The sequence below is a fragment of the Typopeltis vanoorti genome, chromosome 2 (assembly GCF_054136105.1).
Source record: "Typopeltis vanoorti isolate ZY-2024b chromosome 2, IOZ_Tvanoo_1.0, whole genome shotgun sequence".
NCBI classification, from domain to species: Eukaryota; Metazoa; Arthropoda; class Arachnida; order Uropygi; family Thelyphonidae; genus Typopeltis; species Typopeltis vanoorti.
In genome coordinates this window covers 82327194-82350240 of record NC_143550.1, presented here as the reverse complement: position 1 = coordinate 82350240, position 23047 = coordinate 82327194, and the positions used below count along the sequence as shown (strand labels likewise).

At 38.0% G+C, this 23047-nt stretch overlaps 1 protein-coding gene across 8 annotated transcripts in view; it reads left to right on the top strand.

The window, feature by feature from the left end:
* Upf2 (UPF2 regulator of nonsense mediated mRNA decay) overlaps window positions 1-23047 on the top strand; it is a 705876-nt gene that overhangs the window by 486027 nt on the left and 196802 nt on the right. For all 8 annotated transcript variants that reach the window (XR_016550243.1, XR_016550244.1, XR_016550245.1 and 5 more), the window contains one exon: window positions 20415-20493. Coding sequence is in view for 5 of the 8 variants with exons in the window: in XM_090412106.1 (XP_090268232.1) it covers window positions 20415-20493 (79 nt within the window). In the remaining 3 variants the exon portion in view is untranslated. The remainder of the gene's footprint in view (window positions 1-20414; window positions 20494-23047) is intronic.

Sequence of the window (23047 nt, the reverse complement as noted above, 5' to 3'; positions counted from 1 at the left end):
CTTGCAAATCAGACTCATACTCAGCTTCCAGATATGATCTGTCATTCTTTCCCCACATGCATTGAAATTCTTCACTTATCTCTCTCTCTTCTCATCTCTTTGTCCCACACCAATCTGTATCCCTTAATCTGTGTTCATAATCGACATTCCAAAGTCCTTATATTTATATTATCGTGCTAACTTTCTTCACTGTTTCATATCTTTCTGAAACTCAGTCATCTAAACTTGTACACTCTAGTTCAGATGTGGCCTTATTAATAAGCACCTCCATAGCGCAGCTGTACCAACAGAATATTTTGCTCTTCAATTGGAAAAGATGAGTTCCATTATTTTCATGACAACAGGAATCTTTATGTGGACATTTTCAAAAGAAGGTGAGTTAGCCATCATCATATGGAGGTGGCAGTGTTTTTTTTTTTCCCCTCCTGGAAACTCAAGTTTTGCATCCCGCATACAAGCAAATTAGCTAGAGTACACATGCAATTTACAAAGAAAAAATACCATTGGCCAGTGGTGGCAGATGATGTTTGTTGGAGGATTTAAGTAGCCAAGATGGGATACACTGCGTTAGTGTGGATGGTGGGTTGTGTGGAGTGCCCTCCTGCAATGAGTCCTTAAAATTGGCACATAATAAAAAATAAATAAAAATAAAAATCAACTAACACTTTTTATTCCCCTACAGGGAATAAAATGTGTTAGTTGATTTTATATTTAATTACTGATAGCTGACCAAGTATAATCAGCATGCAGTGAAGAGACAGCTAACAAGTGCTGCCATCTTGTGAACCCTAACACCACATATTTTTAATATCTGAAAATAGTGTGGGTTCAACAGTCGATTTTCTTGAGTTTCTGGGAGGAAAAAACCCACTTGCCTGTGCCAGAGATCAGCTAACTCAGAAACCATTCAAAAAAAGCTTAGAAAATTTTTCTCTACTCACTGACTAGATTTGAAACCAAGTCTTACTTTGTTCAGTCAAGCTCCATGATATGCAAATGCTACATCCGCTGAGCTACATAGGCTCTTGTGGAATGTGATGATAATATTGATGAGATAAAGAGCCAATAGACTTCACTTTGGCAAAGTAAGTTTATTCAAATTAAGTGGATATTGAATTCAACATTATTTCTTAGCCGAATAAGAAACTCAAAGATATAAAATCTAAGAGTTTCGTGCCGAATATAGAAAACTATAAAAGTTCGGAGAGTCCAAGCATAAGTCAACACCTGGTACATGCTTGGGAAACTCGTAGTAAAGGTGGAGTAAGCTCCGATCACTGTCCTTAGTATTTTCCCATAATATACAACACAACTCCTAAGAGACGCATGCTATTATACATTATGAAAGGTCACTACCCAGACCAGTTTCGACCTTTTTTGAGGTCTCATCAGCGAGTAAGTACTGAAGTTGCAGTAGTGCAGAGCTTATTTCTTTACTGTACGAGTCGCCGAACTTTTATAGTTTTCTATATTTGGCATGAAACTCTTAGATTTTCTATCTTTGAGTTTCTTATTCGGTTATAATAATTTCTTTACGCGTACTCATCATTGCCTTTTTCAACATAGCAGTTATCATTTGGGTTGTCTTTTTCACCTATGTATACCTGCCTATACATATACCTTCACTACATGTCACCTGATTTCAACTCCTTGTCTAGCCATCATTCTACAGTATAGTACAGTCCCTTGAGTATCACTTATAGCCCACAATCTAGTTTAAAATGCAAAACCTTAAATTGGCTGCCAACATGTCACCCTGAACTGATGCTATGTCAGAGTTAATTCTTATCGCTATTTCTAATTTTCATCTTCAGCAAACCATATACTTTTCCCTGCTTTAGGCCATCCACATTGTCATTAAATATAATTTGGTAGCAGTGGCTCAAGGTCAGAGCCTGGAACCCCTCCCAGCACCTTAATTCTCTTTAACTTTGTTCCTCTATTACACTGCTCTTTGACAGCTTTCAATCTGTCTCTTATACATGCTTCCAGTTTATGTAAGCTGGTAGAATGCATTACTATAATAACTTACATAGTATTCTGTCAAAGTCCAGTTATATCACCATGTAGCCACTGCCATTATCATATTTATTTGCCTCTTTGTTATAAAATGTTAGTAGATTGTAGAAGGCTGGATCTCTCATTAACAAAATTATGTTGTCCATCATAAAGTTTTTCTTAAATTCTGGCCTATACACTGTTTCCCTTTTGTGCCACACTTGTGCATTCTGATTATTCAATTTCTGCTGGTTTAATTGTGCCAGAGTTAAGGCCCAACTAAAAAAAAAAAAAAAAAAAAAAAAAAAAAAAAAAAAAAAAAAAGAAAGATTATCACCCCCTTGCACATCCAATTCATTATATACTTTGTTTATATTGATATTTTTCAATATCTTTAAAACCTTTATCTTATCCACATCCATTCTCTCATTTTATTTCTTTGCAGAATTAGGTATTATATCATCTTCATCTGGCTGATATAAAGTGCATGATAGGATATGTTCATTAACTATTTCTACTGCAGCCACATTCCTGCCATCTGCATTCACTAAAGTTAATCCTTCGTAATCATTTTTACTTGTCACACATAAGAAATGAACACCCTAGGATTTCAATTCCCATTAGCCTGCACAGCTAGTTTCACCATAATCTGATGCTGCTTTCATTACAGTGTTTGTCACGTCTAAACTACATTTTGTTAATGCTGCTTTTTGCAAAGAATCTACTCTTTTTTTTTTTCTCTTAGTTCCTCTAAATCAGCTTCTTTTTACGCAATTTATGCTTAATAATGCCTCTCATCCATTAAATTCTCACTCACATTTGTAACTCAGGTAGTACACTCTTAACATTCCTCTTATCTTATCATTTTGTTCAATTTCTTGTTCTTAATTCTGCTTCAAGTTGTCATCTAAGTTTGCCACAGTTTCTTCCACTTTCATTCCACATGTTCCTTCTTTCAGGAACTTCCACATGCCTGATCATTTCTCTTGATTGGGATACATGCATTCATGTATGCTGGTTATGCTGATTACTCACTCTAACTTGTTGGATGGAAGAATACCCACCTCATTTACAGTTATGTCTTCTGATGTTACCTTGAGAGAGCAATATTATTAATCTTTGATTTCCCCATTTCACATGCTGATGAAGATAACATATACTATTTCAGTGGAATCTCCATTGCTCAGTCACTAATTATATTGCTCTCTAATTGGAAACTCCCCGGTTTAAATACCTTATAAGATACAAAGAACTTTTATAAGAGCTTTTTACCTGACTCGTCACTTATACAGATTAGCCATTCTCATACAGAAGTGGCAGGATAATAATTTTCCTCCTAGAAACTGCTTTTCGTCTCACAAAGCAGGCCAAGTGGCCAGAAGAATATACACAATTAACAGACATAATAATTTCTTCGACCATAGTTGCTTCAGCTGGAATTCCAAACAACTCAATCAATCCTTCAGTCTGATTCCATAGTTATCATCTCCCAATGATTACTCAGTAGCAGAGTTAATTGGGCAACTCATATCACATCTCCCTTTTACTCTCTCGGCCTTGTAATGACATCTATCATATATTTTTTTTCTATTGGCTTCTTCTTCACACCAAATGCTTCAGCTGTAACCAGACATAAAAGTGTTCTATTTAGTACTTTTGTCATAACAGCATCCCCTCCAGTTTGTCCAGCAAGAGATGATAATATTGGTGTAAAAAGATCTTGCTTCAGCAATGCTAAAGATCATTTCCTCCATAGTTGCCCTTCTTTTTACAATCATTCTTACTATTACATTTCTTGACGGTCCAGGGATGGTCACTTGTTCCCAACCAGAAACATCATCCTTACTTTTGATACACCTAAGCCTTTAACACCTGTAAAAACTGGGTATATCAAGCCTTGCTATGATGCTGCTATAGCAACCAGGGTAGCACTGCTGTTCTACTCCTTGGCACAGTCATTGCTTGCTGGTCAGTGGGCATCCCTGTTCATGGTAGGCGATGAGCTCTTGCATCACAAAAAATGCCTTGAGCATGAATCTTTCATCCTCAAATATTTCAAGCTCCATAACAAAGTTCCAGCTTAGTACTGATACTATAGTGCAGGTAATGGACAACGAAATGGATACACTGAGTTATCGGGTCGTGTTATCAGTAGTTGCAATTCAGTGTCTACAATGCATCAAACACAGATGCAGTTGATATGCAGATATATTCCCAACATTCCTGGGGACATGCATGTAAAGGCAAACAGAGGCCTGTCATTCCATTCTAACTGTAATAAATGCATGTTAGAATGGAATCTAGAGAGGACTTTGAAAGGGGCGTTATTCTTTGGGCCAGGCTGGCAGGTTAATCTGTGATCAGAACAGCTGAAATTACATGCTGGTCATTTAATTTCAACCTTGTGCAGACATAACATTAAAGACTGCATGGCAGCCGACAGGACAAACATCATCAGCAAAATGAAATAGTGGACAAAAGTGCTTACTGCAAGAGTGGGATGTTTGAGTATTAGTGTGCTGCACCACAAAAAATAGGCATTCTACTGCTGAAGAATTGTGTGAAAAATTCAACACTAGTCATGAGAAACCCATTTCAACAAAAAAAAAAAACTGTAACCGGGAACTACACAGAGTTGGATATCACAGTTAGGTTGCCTTACAAGCCTTTGATCACTTCCATCAATGCACATTTTCGAGTCCATTGTTACTAAGATCACTGGCAGTGGACTACACAACAGTGGAGGGATGTGATATGGTCCGATGAATCCATGTTAATACTTTTTTTCTGCAAACAGATGAATATGCGTTGCATCAACTGAAGGAAGATTTCCAGCCAGAGTGCTTGTTTCCAACTGTAAAAGGTTTTAGTGGTTCTGTAATGGTCTGGGATGCATTCTCATTGCATGGTTTTGATCAACTTTTTGTATTGGAAGACAAAATGGATGCTGCACATTATCTTTCAATCATAAATGATCGTCTTCATGTGATCATTGTGTTGACACAGTCTTCTTCTATGCAGCCAGCCACTTTTGAACAGAATAATGCTTCCATTCATCGAGCAAATGTGATCACCCAGTGGTTTGTGGAGTATGATGATGATGAGGTATCCTGTCTGACATGGTCATCCCAGTTGCCAGACTTAAATCCTATAGAACATTTATGGGACATTTTGGAGCAAGCTCTCAAGCAATGCTTCCCACCAGCAAAGAACAAAGGTGAAATGATTCAGTTTCTGTCAGATGAATGGTGTAAAATTTATTTTGTTGAGTTCCAAACACTGACATTTGCAATTATGGCCCTCCTTTTAAACATTTCACTGTCACACCGTAGCAAAAGACTAATCATTCTAACTCTCTCACTCTTTTCTTTTGCTACCTCAAACAATTCATTCAGGTCCTCTATCATTTCCATTTTATCTCCTTTCAAATCATTCATACCTGCCACAACAATAATAAATTTAGTTTAATCCTTTATCCAAGTGTGAGCAAACAAAGTTTGTGCCTGAAAGTATCTTCAGGACTGAGGTAAGGTGGTACAACACCAGGACAACTCGCTGCAAAGGTGGAGCAAGCTACCAACAACTCCTGTCTCATTATCTCCTATAATGCAAAACACATCTGCTTGCAGATATGTCTAATGTTATGCATTAAGGGAAGGGCCACTACCCAGACTAGTTTTGACCTTTATTGAGGTCTCTTCAGTGGGAGCCAGGCCCAAGTTGAGATACCAGACAGAAGCATTAGCAGGTCATCTCCACCTATAGGAATTGCCGAATGGTGTGCCACCCTTTTTTAATAAATTATTCTGGATTTAGAGAAAGATGTTGAAATTTTATTTTTCACTTGGTTAGAGTATAATAAATTTAGTTTAATCCTTTATCCAAGTGTGAGCAAACAAAGTTTGCGCCTGAAAGTATCTTCAGGACTGGGGTAAGGTGGTACAACACCAGGACAACTCGTTGCAAAGGTGGAGCAAGCTACCAACAATTACCCCAGTCCTGAAGATACTTTCAGGTGCAAACTTTGTTTGCTCACACTTGGATAAAGGATTAGACTAAATTTATTATACTCTAACCAAGTGAAAAATAAAATTTCAACATCTTTCTCTAAATCCAGAGTAATTTATTAAAAAAGGGTGGCACACCATTTGACAACTCCTATAGGTAGAGATGACCTGCTAATGCTTCTGCCTGGTATCTCAACTTGGGCCTGGCTCCCACTGAAGAGACCTCAATATCGACATCGACAGAACGCAGCGGATTCCAGAGACAGTTCCCGAGGACCCCCGAGAAAGCTCCAGCCGAAGGCAGACGTCTACCTCTCAAGAAGATCCAGTTTCAACGGCCCGAAAAGAGAGCTCCATGCTCAGATTCCGCAGTAGTACCCCAGCTTTGGTAAGACCTTTTTTTCTTTTTATTGCCTGTTTTATCCGTCTATTCTGGTATCGCTTTGTTTGCGGCGAGGAACGCCCAACGTTCCTCGATTTTGCCCTCCCTTACATCCCCTTTCTACACCCAGTAGTCAGGAATTTCTGTAACCATGTCGCATTTTTTGCCTAGAACTAGGACGCTCGGTATCGAGCTCACGAAGCCCGTAGATCAGCGGGCGTTAGCGAGAGCTCTAATCGAGACAGTAGGGGCTGAAAATATATACGGTTTTATACCTTATGGGAACAATAGATTTCAAATAGTGGTCAAAAGCGAACAAACAAAAAAGAAATTATTAGAAGGTTTCATTTGTTGTGGACAAACAATCAGACCGTTTCTAGTAGGGAGCCTAGGAAAAACGCTAAAAATAACCAGGTTTCCACTAGAATACCTAGAGAACGAACCTGAAGTCAAGAAATTCTTTAGCCAATGGGGAGAAATTCACGAGATTAAAGCAATGGAGTACGCAGACTATAAAGGATGGAAAACAGGAGACGTTGAAATCCAGATTGACATGAAAAAAGAAGTCCCCAATTTTGTTTTTTTGGGGGGAACGAGGGTAATGGTGAACTACCCAGGTGTGAAAAAAAGGTGCTTTAGATGTAATTCGGAGGAACACCTTGGGGCAGATTGCCCTCGAATACAATGCAGAAATTGCAAATCATCAAAGCATAAAATAGAAAGCTGTACAGAACCCTGTATTAAGTGTGGGGCTCTGACCCACAAATGGGACACGTCCGAACAAGACACACTCAGAAGCAATAGGAGGGACCATAACACCGATTAGGGCAACGCCCATCGGGAACCCTGAGAAAATATCAAGGAGCGATTTTCCAGAGCTCGGCCAACAGGCTGAAAAGGAAGCAGCAACGGAAACGAAAACCCCAAAGATACCCAAGGCAAGCCGCCACACACAGAACATCACCAGCATCAATGTGGCAAGCCATGAAGCTTGCAGGAAAGAGGAAGAGGTCACACCCAGCGCCCCAACAAAGCGCGCAAGAGAAACGGAATCACAGGAAAAGAAAAAAGCGAAACAAAGCAGCATGATGTCATCGGAGGACGAAACAGAGACCACAGGTCAACGTCGAACAATAGGCGCAAAGCCCCTCGACAATGACGTTACAATGTTAGAGAGCCTACCCCCAGTAATGGATCAATTGGCACAACCCCAAGTCCACGAAATGGACTCTGACGAAGACAGGGACTCTACAGACAGGCTCGTCGTTGTCTCGGATGCTCAAAGTGCAACCAGAACCGGCCTTCATAAAACAAATACCAGATAAAGCCCCCCCCCTCATTCTAACACCACCATGGAAGTTAAAATCGCAACTTTAAACACTAACGGACTATGCAACCCCTTTGCGCAAAGCGCTGTCTGGAGGCTAATGTTAATACACAAAATTAATATCCTCCTGATACAAGAAACCCATTTCTATAAGCATTGGGACGTGGAGAACCCCCCTCGCGAGGGGTGGGGATACTAATTCGCCCCCCAATCGTGGGGGGGTTCTTCAACGTCCAAAAAGACGCCACAGGACGCCTAGTAACGGTGGACTGGAAGTACGGTGGCCGTACCATCCGACTTGCTGCAGTTTATGCCCCGAACAATCCATACCATAGAAGTGTTTTCTTCTCTGCCCTTGAAAACTATTTCCTGGCAGCAGAACACCTAATAGTTGCAGGAGACTGGAACTGTGTGGAAGACACACGTCTAGACAAAATAGGCGGGAACACAAACAACGGAACTGGCGGCATTGCCGCTTTAAATCGATGCTGTATAAATTTTGACCTCGTCGATATCTGGAGGCGGAATACCCCGCCAAAGTAGAAACTACGTGGGGCCGCGGCCAGATATCGACAAGACTAGACAGGGTGTACATGTCCCAAAACCTGGAACAATATGTTCAGAGGATACGTCACACCACAGCGCATAACTTGACAACCGACCACAAGATGGTCATACTAAAAATCACGCTCCCAGAGGTGATGGAAACAGCCAGAGGTCCTTGGAGGCTCCCTCCCACCTTCCCCAGTCTTTTCAGTGACCAGCTACAGAACCTCTGTGACAGATGGACAAACACCAACTGGGACTGGGAAAACTGGCTGACCTTCAAGAGGCAGGCTAGGGAACTGTTCCAAAAATGTGGACGCGAAAGGGCCTACCAAAAACGCAAACGGCTGAGGGATCTCTACAGGGAACTCGGCTGGTACCAGACAAACGAGCGGAGCGGAGTTCCCTGCGGAGATCTCATCAGACAAGTAGAAATAGAACTGCAGCAAGAGCGGCAGAGTAGAGTCGAGGACCTCGACTTTCGAACGAGACTCTATCTCAGACATTTGGAAACACCTTCCGCCGCATTCTACAACCAACAACGGGTGGCGGCTAATGATGAGAAAACGATTCACCAGATCGAGGAGAAGGGCCAGATTTTACGCTCAACCCACGAAATACTCCGTCACTTTCATCAGCAGTATATCGGTATCTTCTCTGACCGGCAGGGCACGGATGACTTCAGTGAGTGGGACGCAACACGTTTTCCCGATCATCTTAGTGCCCTGCAGGACAGGCCGATAACTGCAGCCGAATTAAAGGCCACGTGCAGAATGATGAAAACAAAGAAGACCCCAGGGCCAGACGGACTGGGGATAGAATTCTATAGATCTATCTGGGAATTTGCATTGGCAGCGTTAATAAACATCTTTAACGAATTCCTCACTTCGGGAAACATCCCCGAGGAATTCGTTAAGAGCCACACCATCTTTATCCCCAAGAAAGACCGAGATCGGACTTTGTCGAATAACTGGCGTCCAATCTCCCTAACCAACGTAGACTACAAGATTTTTGCAAAAATTATCTGCATGCGCCTTAAGGGCGGTATCGAAAAAATAATAACAAGCTCACAGGTCTACGGGATCCCTGGTAGATCTATGGAATTCAATCTCTTTTTGTTAAGAGACTTGATCAAACTGGCCAAAGAGAAAAAAATACCCCCTGGCACTTCTCTCCACCGACCTGGAGAAAGCGTTTGACAGCATCAACCACAGGTACTTGCAGAACATCCTACAAAAAACAGGCGTGGGCCCGAGACTTTGGCGTACAATTAAAAACATGTATGCGGAAGCCACGACCCAACTATCTATTAATGGGTTTCTAACAGAACCAATCCGCATAAAGAGAGGGGTTAGGCAAGGCTGTCCGCTAAGCCCCCTCCTCTTCTCCCTAGTATTAGAACCCCTAATCAAAAGAATTGATAACACCCCCGCAATTAACGGTATTCCACTGCCCCAAGGCTCCAGACAATGCAAAATAGTGGCATATGCAGACGATGTAGTGGCTACACTCAGAGACTCTGAGTCCATCTATATCTATCTGCACACACTGCAAAAATTCAGCATAGTCAGTGGTCTTCGCGTTAACGCACAAAAAACCAAAATCAAAAATTTCGGAAATTTCCATAGCACTGGACTTCCCTACGGTTCAACGCTACAGACACAGCCCCTAACTATACTAGGCGTGCCCTTTTCAGACACCCTAGCACTACCAATCCAAAAAATGCAGGAGACAAGCAGGGAAAGGATAAGGCTGTTCAAACCAACCTTCTTCTCCTTTTATGGCAGAGCGACAGTAATAAAAACAATCGTCACCCCAATGCTGATGTACACTGTCAATATCACAGGCATCACACTGGCACAAGAAAATAAATTATCAAAAGAACTCCTGGATTTCTTCTGGAATGGGAGAAAACGAGAAGTAAAGAAAGAATACCTACATCTCAAACAGGAAGAAGGGGGTTATGCTCTGCCCGATCACAGAAGCTTGCTACAAGCAAACACGTTCAAAACCGTACGGAAGGCCTTAAACTTCAACCACATTTCTGGCCTACTAATTAGATATTTTATAGCACTTTTCCTCCCCCTCTTTGGGATCACGGACTATGCTGGACCCCGCGCAAGTGGGGTGCCCAAGTGGTACCGTACAGTAGTGAAAGCGATCACAACACTCAGAGACAGAGGAATAGCAATCCTCACACACAAACCCAAAGCAGTATACTGGGATTTCTTCCAGCTTTCCAGGCGTGATACACCCAATCTTAGTACAAATAATGAAATTCTCTTCAGAAACATCAAAAATAGCTGGGGACAGCCTTTTCATCGGGATCTAGCCTGGAGAATAGCCTACGGGCGGCTCCCGGTGAAACAGGTGAAATCCCGGTATGTACCTAACCCGTGCGACCCATTCTGCGATGTCTGCCGGGACGTGGAAACGGTGGACCACTTCTTTTATTTTTGCCCACCAGCCCAACGCATCTGGCAGAGACTCAGCACAGCATTGGGAATCCCCATGCTGACAGTAGAAGAGGTCGTACGACTACAATTCCCGCCACCAGTCCAAAAAACCCAAAAGTTCACTATCTTCCTAATCAATGTACTAAAATATCACATCTGGAAAGTACGGAAAAAATCCCAGGTACGAGACGCAAATTTAATGTATGCAAGAATAAGAAAAGGTTTCTTTTTCTACTTACCCAAATTTCTTGCACAAGAAAGGCACTTACTAGAAGACTTTAAATTTGTGAATCAATACTGCAAACCACCGACAATATGCTTTCTTATACAGGGACGCATCAGGATCTGTATATCTCTTTAGAACCCAAAAAACCCACCATCCCCCCCCCCCCCACCCCAGGAAAAAGAATAACCACTCTGTCTCCCCTAGCCACAAAGCTTTCGCTGGCACGGTTTCTTTACTCCAAACAAGGGGGGGGAGAGCTGAGAACCCGGGCGGCGAAGGCTTACTGCGAGGCGGTGCCGCTCCTCGTGAGCGGCATCTCCCGGGCCAGTCTCTTCCCCATTCTAAGTCCCAGTGGTACCAGGTATACAAGTTCCTCAGTAAGTTCCTATTCATTCCTACTTACTGGACCTTAAGTCCTGTTATTTTAGATTTAAAATAAATATTTAAATAAGTCCTATTATTTACATCTTGTCTTAAAAAAAAAAAAAAAAAAAAAAAAAAAAAAAAAATTATTTACCTGGAATAAAAATAAGGATATTATATCTAGTAACATAAAAAGAACCTCCATTAATACTGGAGTAAATCATTACTTTAGATAAAATAATATATGAACTATAGACAAAAGTCTATGTTTAACCTTTTTCTGAACAGGTAAATTGAGATTATATGTTACAGACCAATAAGGCTAAACAGGTTGACTGAGGCCTCTTTTTACCTCCTACTATCCTACTCTATCTTATATCATACTCCTCTTTTACTGTCTGCTGATCCTCAGCATGCTTTATTCTCCAAAGGCCAATGATGAGAGACATGAACTCCCATTCTACCTCAATAAAGGTCGAAACTAGTCTGGGTAGTGGCCCTTCCCTTAATGCATAACATTAGACATATCTGCAAGGAGATGTGTTTTGCATTATAGGAGATACTGAGACAGGAGTTGTTGGTAGCTTGCTCCACCTTTGCAACGAGTTGCCCTGGTGTTGTACCACCTTACCCCAGTCCTGAAGATACTTTCAGGCGCAAACTTTGTTTGCTCACACTTGGATAAAGGATTAAACTAAATTTATTATATTATACTCTAACCAAGTGAAAAATAAAATTTCAACTGCCACAACAATCATTTCTTTCATCCTTTCCTTTTGCTCTCTAATAGACTCAGTTACATCCTTTATGATCGCACCAGGTTGATACGATTTTGTCAAATCCTCTACTAACACACCTCATACTAACGAGTCTCCATACAGCACTCTATCCTTCATTTTGTTCATGTTCACACTCATATGCTTATTTTTCCTATCATACTTTTTATTATTGGCTGGTTCATTCAGTCGACTTTTGCTCATATGCTCTAGCTGCTGTTTTGCCCTTTGTATCCCACCACTCAACAACGCGATCTCACTCATTGCATCTATCTCATCTTTTTTATTCTCTGTAAAACCATTAATATACTCTGAATTAATACTATCATTTACATCCTCACAGTTCTCTGGTACAACCTTGCCATTTCTTGTCATATCACTATTTTCTTCATTCTGAAGTTTGACAAAAATATCACACTCACGACCCGAAATACACTTTAATTCCTCATTCTCCGTACATTTTCTACACACGTTCACTCCTTTATTATCATCTAACCACACTCCGACCGCACTCCGCAAAGCATACATCTCGCAGATAGTACACTGAATCATCTCCTTTATATTACCGTTCTTGAATAAAGATGGCGAACCATCATTACTGGCCGCCATTTTCCTTTGTACGGAGCCATACTTACTTCTAACGTATTTTATTAAATTATAAAATGAAACACCAAAAACACACAAACAGACGCACTAAGATACGCAAGGCAAACAAAACTACGTAATATTCAAGTAATTTCTATAAACAATAACTTAAAATAACACTTATCTTATCAGGAGCTTTCAACACACACATACGACTACGAATCCCTCTAGCAGCCGACTTATGTTAGGCATCAGAGTCAAAAGCAATCTTGGATCCAGTTTACATTGTCTATTAATCAAATAACAAATTCAAAAATTGTATGGGATAAAATCTGGAAAATGAAAGATAGATATAGAACTATAAAATATCTTCTATGGACCTCTTTCTCTTAATATACAATAGAATATTTTGAGGGAATTTCTGGATTATTGGCATAAGTCAGCTCTCATTGCCATCTCAAAATTTGGAAAGGATCCAGCACAAGCAAATAATTATCGACCTATTGTTCTGACTAGCTGTCTTTGTAAGTTATTTGAAAAAATAGTAAACACCAAGCTTCTTGGGTACTTGGAAAGCAACAAGCTTCCTTCTAACACATAATCTAGCTTCCTTAGTATGAAATTAATAGAACAGAATTACATGTACACATAACAGAAAAATTCAGTGATGCAACATTGATATTTTAGTAAATCAGCAGCAGTCAATTACTAGAGTTAAAAAAAAAAAAAAAAAAAAAGTTATGATGATCAGAATTGAAGAGTAATATTTTCCATAAAGATGATAAATGTAAACCAATGAATCATTTGAGATGGGAATAATTTAATAATGTCCCAAACCCTTTATTTGGAAACTTTCCATCAGAAAATTTGCTCTTGTGCAGGACTACTTTTTTTTTCTTTTTTTTTTCCACGAGGAACACTGAATTTACATGAAGTAATATGTTATACTACCAGACTGCTCAGATTCTTATATAAAGAATTTGGGAGAAAATTTTGCCAGAATCTCAGGAACAGATTCATATCTTTTTTGAGAGAACAGTAGCAAATGCTTTCAAATTAACCAAAATAAGGTAGACCACAAGAACAAGAAATCTGGTAGATACCTAATAAAGTCCAAAGGAGAAAGGCTTTTCTTTGACAAACACAAGAAGCAAGGTTAATGTGTTGCAGTTCCTGATGTAATTAAGATCTCACTAGAACATAGGACTTGCTTGTGCCAAATCAAGGTTTTAATAATGCCAATTTTTTTTTTTTGACAAGGATGATGAAACTGTACATGGATCCTGTTTGCTTTCTTCCTGAAAAATGGAAAATTGAAGTCCTCCATTTTGTTGATATAGAACCAGGAAATCCAAAAATAGTAATAGATTTCCCTATATTAAAGCAAACTGTATGCTAGGATAGGTAGCATTAATCTTGGTAACAAAAGTATGAAAATCTGATATAGAATCAGTCCAAATAGTAATATCATCAATATACCTATTGCAGACAGTGGTTCTGGAAAGAATATCACAGAGATGCTGTTCATGATATTCCATAAAATAATTTGCAAGTGTAAAAGAAAGAGGACACTCATAGCTTGGTGGCTCTGCCATTTATTTGCTGTTGTAACTTATCTTGAAATAAATTATCTAGAAATAACAAAAAATCAGAGTTGGACAGTTTCAGCAAAAGAAAAAATTATATTTGAGTAAATCCATACTTTCCACTGAAAGTATCTTGGTATATATAGGGAGACTATCTCTAAACTGATCATTCTCTGATGGACTGGAGCATGATCCCTGATCTGAATCGTAAATTCCATAGTGTTCTTAACATGACTGGCAGACTATCCTATGAATGCAAAAAACAAACTGGAAAGATTTTGTAGACAGCTTCCAGTATTGAGACCACATATTTTAAGATTAATAATGAGTTTAATAAAACTAAACAAATATAACAATATTTATTTATTGTGTGGGGATTGATCTGCAGCATTTGCGAGGGCTTCCTTGAATTTTCTTGTAAAAGAGTTATGATAAATATAAGGCAATTTTGTTTGTTGCGAAACTACTTGATGGCCTGTGGAAGTTGTATGGAATGCCAAACCTGATTTATGCTCTTCTTTTTTTGATTTCTCTTGCATGTTCAGACATGTGGATCTCCCCCAACCTTCCCATCTGAGTTACATAACAAATACCACAAGAGCAATGAATCTCATAAATACCTGGTTTTTTCACGGGATGGTGTGGAGGATTTGGTGGATGTAAGAAATTGGAGATTTTATGCAATGGTAAAAAAAGCCACTTTAATGTTGTACTTGCTGAACAGCTTTGCCACTTTGTCTGTAATGTTCTTGATAACTCATCGAGATTGCATTCTTAAAATCTTGTTTAAGTAAAGAAGCTTTTGAAGGTATATTAAGAATTTTTTGATCATCTTGGGTCCATAACATTGAGTGTGAGGTTATACCTCAGGTAGCACAGCTCTTCATTCCTGTTAATTGACATACTAGACATATTGTATGCTCTATCTCATAATATTTTAATCACGTATATCTGTTGTAATGGATGATGGTGTGAAGTGGCAAGTAAAAATCTTTCAGTTGTGGTAAGTTTTTTGTACCACAAAAAGGACACTATTTTTCATCATCATCAAATTCCTGCCATGTATCCTCAAGGGGTGTACAGGATATGACAGTACTATATGAAAAAATTACATCATTACTAACTTCCTTTCTACAATTTCCCTCCAAATCAGTCTGTTACTTGTCAAGACTCCAACATTATCAGATCTTATATTTTTATCCTCTAAGGCACTTTGTACCGTATCAATCCACCTATATCTTGGTCTTCCTCTGTGTCGTTTTCCTGCCAACCTGGCAGAGAACACTTGTTATGCTAATCTTTCCTCTCCCATTCTATTTAAGTGACCATACCACCTGAGATTAGCTCTGCTAACGCATTCCAGGATGCTGACAATGTCAAGTTCTTTCCTAATATCCTCATTTTTAATATGATATTACCATTGATGCCATCTATTCACACCTCTAATCTTTCTCAGGACTCTCATATCTGCGGTCTGTAGTCTTTGGTCAAGTGTTTTACTTCTGACCCAGCTCTCAGATCCATAAGTTAAAACGGGTTTGAATACTGTCTTGTATACAGCTAATTTAGTGTTCCGACTAATATCTCTCTTATTCCATATGAATTTATTAAATTGACTTCCCACCATACCAGCTTTGCTGATTCTGTTGTCTATTTCTATACTTAATTTACCATCTTCAGTAAAAATCGTGCCTAAGTAGCTGAAATGTTTTACTTGTTCCACAGATTCTCCGTTCACAATACAGTTGACATTTTCAATTATTCTGCCTATTTTCATTGTCTTTGTTTTTTTATTGCTGACCTTCATACCCTATCTATTACAACAGCTATTCAATTTAGTCAGAGAATCTTGCAGACTTGTAGCAGATTTATTTAGAAGTATAACATCATCCGCATAAAGCAAAGAGCTGACATTAACATCTCCAATTTTGATATCAGGTTTAATACCACTTTCCTTCATAATGTGATCCATATAGATAATGAATAACAGAGGGGATAATGTACATCCTTGTCTCACACCAGATTTAACATTAAACCATCTTCCTGTACTTCCTTCAATTCTAAGTGCTGACTTACAACTCAAATAAAGACTACGTATTGCATGATATAATGTCCCATTGACACCATATAGCTGTAGCGTATTGAATAGCTTCTCTCTTGGCACCTTGTCATATGCCTTTTACAAATCGACAAAACTTAAATACAGATCTTTGTTATATTCCCATGCTTTCTCGACTATTTGTCGTAAAGTGAAGATCTGATCCTCACAGCCTCTATTTGGCCTGAATCCAGCTTGTTCTTCACCAAGCTTTTCTTCCACAATTCTTCTCAACCGTTCCTCAAGTATACTTGCATAGATCTTGCCAGGAACACTCAGTATGGAAATACCTCTGTAATTCTCACATTCAGTTTTATTTCCCTTTTTATATATGGGTACTATGAGAGCTCTACTCCAATCATTGGGAATTCGTCCCTCTGTCCAGGCTTTCTAAATTATGCAGTGCAGCCACTGTAAGACTTTCATACCACCATACTTCAGCATTTCTGGTCGAATATCATCTACTCCTGCTGCCTTTCCACATTTCAAGCCTTTGGTGGCTTTTTCTACTTCAAGCATGGATATGTATTCCTGACTGCATGCCTGGTCAGTGTTTTTTACCACTGTGCTGTCATCACTGCTTGTTTCATTTAACAGTTTTTCAAAGTAATTACTCCATACTTTAAGGATATCTTTTTCTCCCATTTTCATGTCAACTTTATCATCTCTAACTCCTTTTACAGCACTCTTTCCTCCATTCCTAAGCTTCTTCAACAACCTCCAGAATATTTTGCCACCTTCTTGATATTTATTTTCTATATTCTTGCCAAAGTCCTCCCATGACTTTTGTTTAGCTAGTTTTACACACTGTTTAGCTTTCTTACATTTGTCTCTGTATTCTGTAAGAGTAAAAGCTGACTTATTTGCCAGGAACTTTTGATATGCTTTCTTCTTTTCCTTCACTGCCTCTTTAACTTCCAGAATCAATCAATGTTTTCTTCAGAGTTTGCCACTGAATCTCCACGGTTTGATTCCTGTTCTCAAACTCTTTCATTTTCTTTTCAATAATCTTTCTGTATTTTAGTCTACAGTTCACATCTGAGAGCTGCTCAACTTTTATTCACTTTAAAACTTTCGTACATGTTATTCTTTTCAATATGAAATTCAATTTTATCCTGCTCAAGACTAAATAGTGATCACTTCCAATTTCAAATCCTCTGTACACTCTGGTGTCCTGCACCAGGGAGAAAACATCACTATCAACAATAACATAGTCAATGAGACTTTTCTTAATCCTAGCCTCTTCTCTCCATGTGAATTTGTGCACATTTTTATGTTGGAACATGGTGTTAGTAATAACCAGTCCATGTCCTGAGCAGAAATCCAACAGATATTTGCCATTATTATTAGCTTTGCTCTTTTCTCCAAATTTTCCCAAAATATTTTTGTATGTCTCACAATCATTTCCTATTCTGCTATTTAGATCCCCAACAAGGACCAACTTTACCTTTTTCATTGTGTCAGTTGCTTTTTCTAAAGCGTCAAAAAATTCCTCCACTTCTACCTTAGTAGAACCTTCTGTGGGACCATAGGCACAAATAAGTCTCATTGTCCAGTTCCCCATTCTCATATTTGCCCACATGACTCTACTTGAGACTGACTGCCATTCAAGAAGATTAGCCTCGTATTTTGTGTTGAATACTATGGCTACTCCTTCTTTTCCTTGATTGTCATTGCCTGAATATAACATTTTGTATTTATTGCTCAGAAAGATCTCACCAGTTTTGGTCTTTTTTGTTTCAGTCACCCCTATTATGTCGATCTGGTACTTATCTAATTCCTCGGCTAGCTCCATTTCTTTGCCATTCAGGCTTCTTCTTACGTTGATAGTACCGATCTTTAACTCTGGTGATGTTGCGTTGAGGTTTGTTTTCAGATTTGTTCCAGTAGCTGACTTTTCCCTGTTCACCCTGGATCCCTGGCGAAAACAACGGGGGCCTTGTTTAACCGGGCGACGCCCCATCCGGCATGAAATTTTGTCATGTTGTACCATCATTTTTTATTTTGGTTTAACCAATAAGAATACAATTTGGTCGGCTAAATCCCAAATTGCCAGCCCATCCTCGTTCTTTCAGTATCAAAGTAGATACCCAACAGGGTGCACCAAGAGAAGGTGAGGATTGGACATTAGGTCAGAAGCCCTGGTCGGTTCTCCGCATTCCTTTAAAGGCTATGTGGAGGTCTCCTCACAGTTAAACAGCTTTGACCCTTAAGCACCCCTTGTACAATATTTTTCTTCTTCGTTTATTTTGACAAAGATATCAAGGAAAGGTAATTTTTTTTGTGATCTAGTTCAAGAGTGAATTTTATATTGGAATGCAAGCTGTTCATATAGTCTAAAATGAATTAAGTCATCAATTGTTCCTGACCAAATAGTGAAAATATGATCAATGTAACATCTCATGTGTAATTAATGGTTTCTAGTCTCTTTTTTTTGTACAACTTTTGCTAATACTGTTGACAATGTAAGTCTAATGACTTACCAAACTTGTAGGGTTATATTTGTTTAGCTTTATTAAACTCGTTATTTTTCTTAAAATGTGGTCTCAATAATGGAAGCTATCTACAGAACTGCTAAACCACAGAAACGTGTATTCATTAAGCTGGAAAGATGTTTGAAGAATTTATAAGTGGGACAGCCAACCACAAACTTTTAAGGAACACTTGCTTTATGAACTTGGGGAAGATCACTTAACTTGGGAATGTTTGTGAAAAGTCTTAACTTTTTGGTTTTTTTTCCATTAAAGTTGTAATCCCAACTAGACACATTGGTTTGCTGTAGGATAATAAGAAGAGAGAGAGAGGACAGTAAGTAGGGTACTGTCAGGGTAATAAGCTTCTTGTAATATTCTTTCTTTTCTTGAACCGCAACCTTGCCTTTTATCTGTCCTGGTAAGATCAATTCCAAAAGACAGTTGTATAAGTTAAAATAAGCAGATAAAAATCATACAATAACTCTCTGTGTGTGTGTGTGTGTGTGTGTGCGTGTGTGTTAACATCACATTAAATTATGACTGTCCTCATCTAGAGCAGACCATGCCTAATCTATCCCAGTATAAATACATGTGTAATAGACAGATATCACTATAGCATGTATTTGGGTATGCTGTTGTGCAAACTTGAATGGCTTAAGTCACAGTCATAGATAAATATCCAGGAGTTCAAATTGTTGGGGGTTGAGTACAGGTATTCCTATCTCAAATACAGCACATGGTTGATTATTTTTGTTTATGGCCCATATCATTTAAGGTGTATACTGATTGAGACTCAGCCTGCATGCAATTCCTACATGTTATACCATCATTTTGCATTAAGAATAAAATTTGGTCAGCTAAATACCAAATTGCTAGCCCATTCTTATTCATTCAATATCCAGGGTAATAACTGACAGGCATACTACGAGACATTAGGGTAGAAGCTCTGGTTGGTTCTCCACATTTTTTAAAACGCTGTATGGAGTTCTTATCCCAGTTATCTTGCTTTCGGTCTTAAAAACACCCATGCTTGAATACTAAAAATATATGAGCACTTAATTATAGGTCCGTTATCTAAGTTTGTAGCTCACACTAACTGTTCAGAAACAATACATAAATACATTTGTGAGATTCCAAGTGCTGTCTTTATTGTTGCTAGCATATACATTGTGCTTTGTTATCCATGTCGTTTAGTCTGAAGTTTTTTTTTTTTTTATCGAAGTTGTATATATGTCAAGAATCTTGCTTTGATTTTTATTATATTGAGTTGAAGTTCATATCGTCTGTGTTATCTTCTTTGAATTTTTGAATGCAGCCTCTGTAGGATATGTATGATATGTCTCCATCCATATAACAGGTTACTTTTATTTTTTTCATATGGGAAGCTAAGCAGGATGTTTACAGTTTTCTTTGTTTCTATGTTCCGTAAACAGACCTCATATAGAGATCACAGTGAGTGGATTATATAACATCAAATGATATGTGTATGATTATTAAGTACTTTAAGCCGTGCTTTTCATTTTCACAATTATATGCATATACACTGCATTATTTCTAGATTTTTGCACAAATTCCTTTTTTTTTCTTTAGCATAGAAGCCAAGATGCAGTCAAACCACAGCTAGATATTGTTATTCCAATGAATATCAAAGGTGGTCAGAAGAAAGCTGGTAAGTGTAATTGAAACAATACCTATTTAATGTCACAATTTTTTTCATTATTCTCTTTAATGGTTTATTGGTCGCATTGACATATATTATCTAAACATAGTTCAAATAAATTAATATAAACATACTTAAAGAACTACAAATAATGTGCTTTTATGCACCATTCTCATCAGGTTGTAGTCAGAAATCAGTCTTCACTTCAAATTAATTGAATGGACACTTCAAAAAAGAAAAACTGGAAAGACTAGCAGGAAACTCTTTCATTCTGCACTTGTCAGCCTAGTGGCTTTATATGGGTGATCTCTAAAGATATGGCTGACATATCGAATTTTTTCACATTTTGGGTTTGTGAGTTTTTCAAGTTTGATCCAGAACTTCTTGTTAATTTTTGACATTTTTTTCCAAGACACAGGTCTCATAACCATATAACAAGAGAGATTAAACTATCATTTAATTAAACACTATATGATTTCTAGTTTTAAATTTGCTCTAATATAATTCTTGTTTTTTCAAATGTTAGTTTTAGTCAAAGATGTGATTGAATTCATACTCGTAGTTGATGAACCAGTTAATAGCGTATATTTTATTATATTATTTGCCACTACTTCATTGCCTTGTAAAAAATCACACATATCTACCCTATCCTATCTTCCTTTTCATATCGGGTGCAATAGCCTGTTAATGGCAAAATAACATGGCTTCTTGTAAACCTAATTTTAGTAATCATAAGGTGAATAATCTTTTAAAATTAACCTCATAATCTGAATCTGCTATGCTTGTCAACACACATTCTCTGGCCTTTGATGTCATGGCCAATTAGTTTTCCCTTCTGAAAGTTTTGTTTTTCCCCCAGTTGTACAATGGGAACAAAACTTTTAGAAGGAAAACTAATTAATTTTCACTTCAACACTTTTATAAAGATCCCTTGTGTTCTAAATGAGATTTGATCCCAGATTTTTCACTGCCATTTGTACTAGAGGCCATTCAATGAAGTTTGCAAATATGTGTACAAAATATGTTTATGCATTGGCTATTAAGTCACACCATCACAGTAGCCAAACACCATTATCAGTATTCATTCTTTTGTATGTAATGTAATAACACCTAAAAAAATTGAGCTGGCCTCCTATCTGTCATTATTCTTTCAAATTTTGCATAGATGATCAGGGAAAATCACCTCAAAATATACAAGGAAGAATGCACCACATGCTTCTTGTTCCTCTCCACCAGATAGATACCAGAAACAACTCTAACAACTTAGATATCAAAAAAGATTTCTGGTCCTGTTGGTGTTCTCCCTGTTGTACTTAAGGGATGTGTTTTTTAACTTACCCCCCCCCCCCCCCACTTTGTCATCTATCTGTACACTTTGTCCACCTGACAGCATGGAGACAAACCCATACACAACCAATTAAAAAAGAACTAACAAGTATCTATCATCACACTATCAGCCTGTTACTCTCACCTTGCTGCCTTCTAAAACAGTGTTTCTTAAACTCTGTTAAGAAACACTGTTTCTTGGGAATTCCTACAAGTTTTCACAGAAACCCCAGGGTTTCTGTGAAAACTTGTAGGAATTCCCAAGAGCATTCAGACATAACTTGTATTATATGTAGTTTCTGAGGGGAAAAAAAAACTTCAATGAATGGGGAAAATACAACAAGGCAAAACTCTGTGTGCAGACAGTCTGTATCATTGCTAGTGGAAGTGATTCACCAGTTATTACAGCATAGTGAGTGCATCATTGTTATTGTAATTATTAAGTTTTTTTACCAATATTAATAAGCATAAGTTAGATGTCTTAAAGATGACAGAAGTCACAACAAAAGGACCCATGAAAAGGTTTTTTGTGGCTTTTGGACCCATTCAGCTTTGGCAGTAAAACAAATCCATCTATGAGTGAAGAAGATATGTTGGTAGATATGTTAGTTTTCCCTTCTCAAAGTTTTGTTTTTCTCCAAGTTTTGTTTTCCCTCTTTCCTCAGACATTGAAAAATTTAAAAAACAATTTGATAAATTTTAGTAAAAATTCATAGAGAATATGGATCCTTTACTGAAATAGCATTAGGGATCCTATTCTGTTGCAGTGATTGTTGAGAATCCACTTCCACATAATGAAAGTGGATTCTCAACAATTTACTGCAATCCTAATAAAACATCAAAATAGGTTGAAAAAATTTAATGCACTCATATTTTTCATTAAGATTTAGTCAGTGATAATTTTTATTATTTGTAATATTATATATCACATGTTTTCATGATTAAAATATTGTGCACCATCATTTTACATTTAGGCACTTTTTAATGAAGATGGTAAATTAAATATGGTAATAGACAACAAAATTAGTAAAACTGGTATGGTAAGAAGTCAGTTGAATAAATTTATATGGAATAAGAAAGAAATTGGTCAAAACACTAAATTAGCTGTATACAAGATGGCGTTCAAACCAATTTTAACTTATGGATGTGAGAGTTCTGAGAAATATTAGTGGAATGGCAGTATCACATTAAAAATGAGGATATTAGGAAAGAGCTTGCCATTATTAGAATTCAGGAA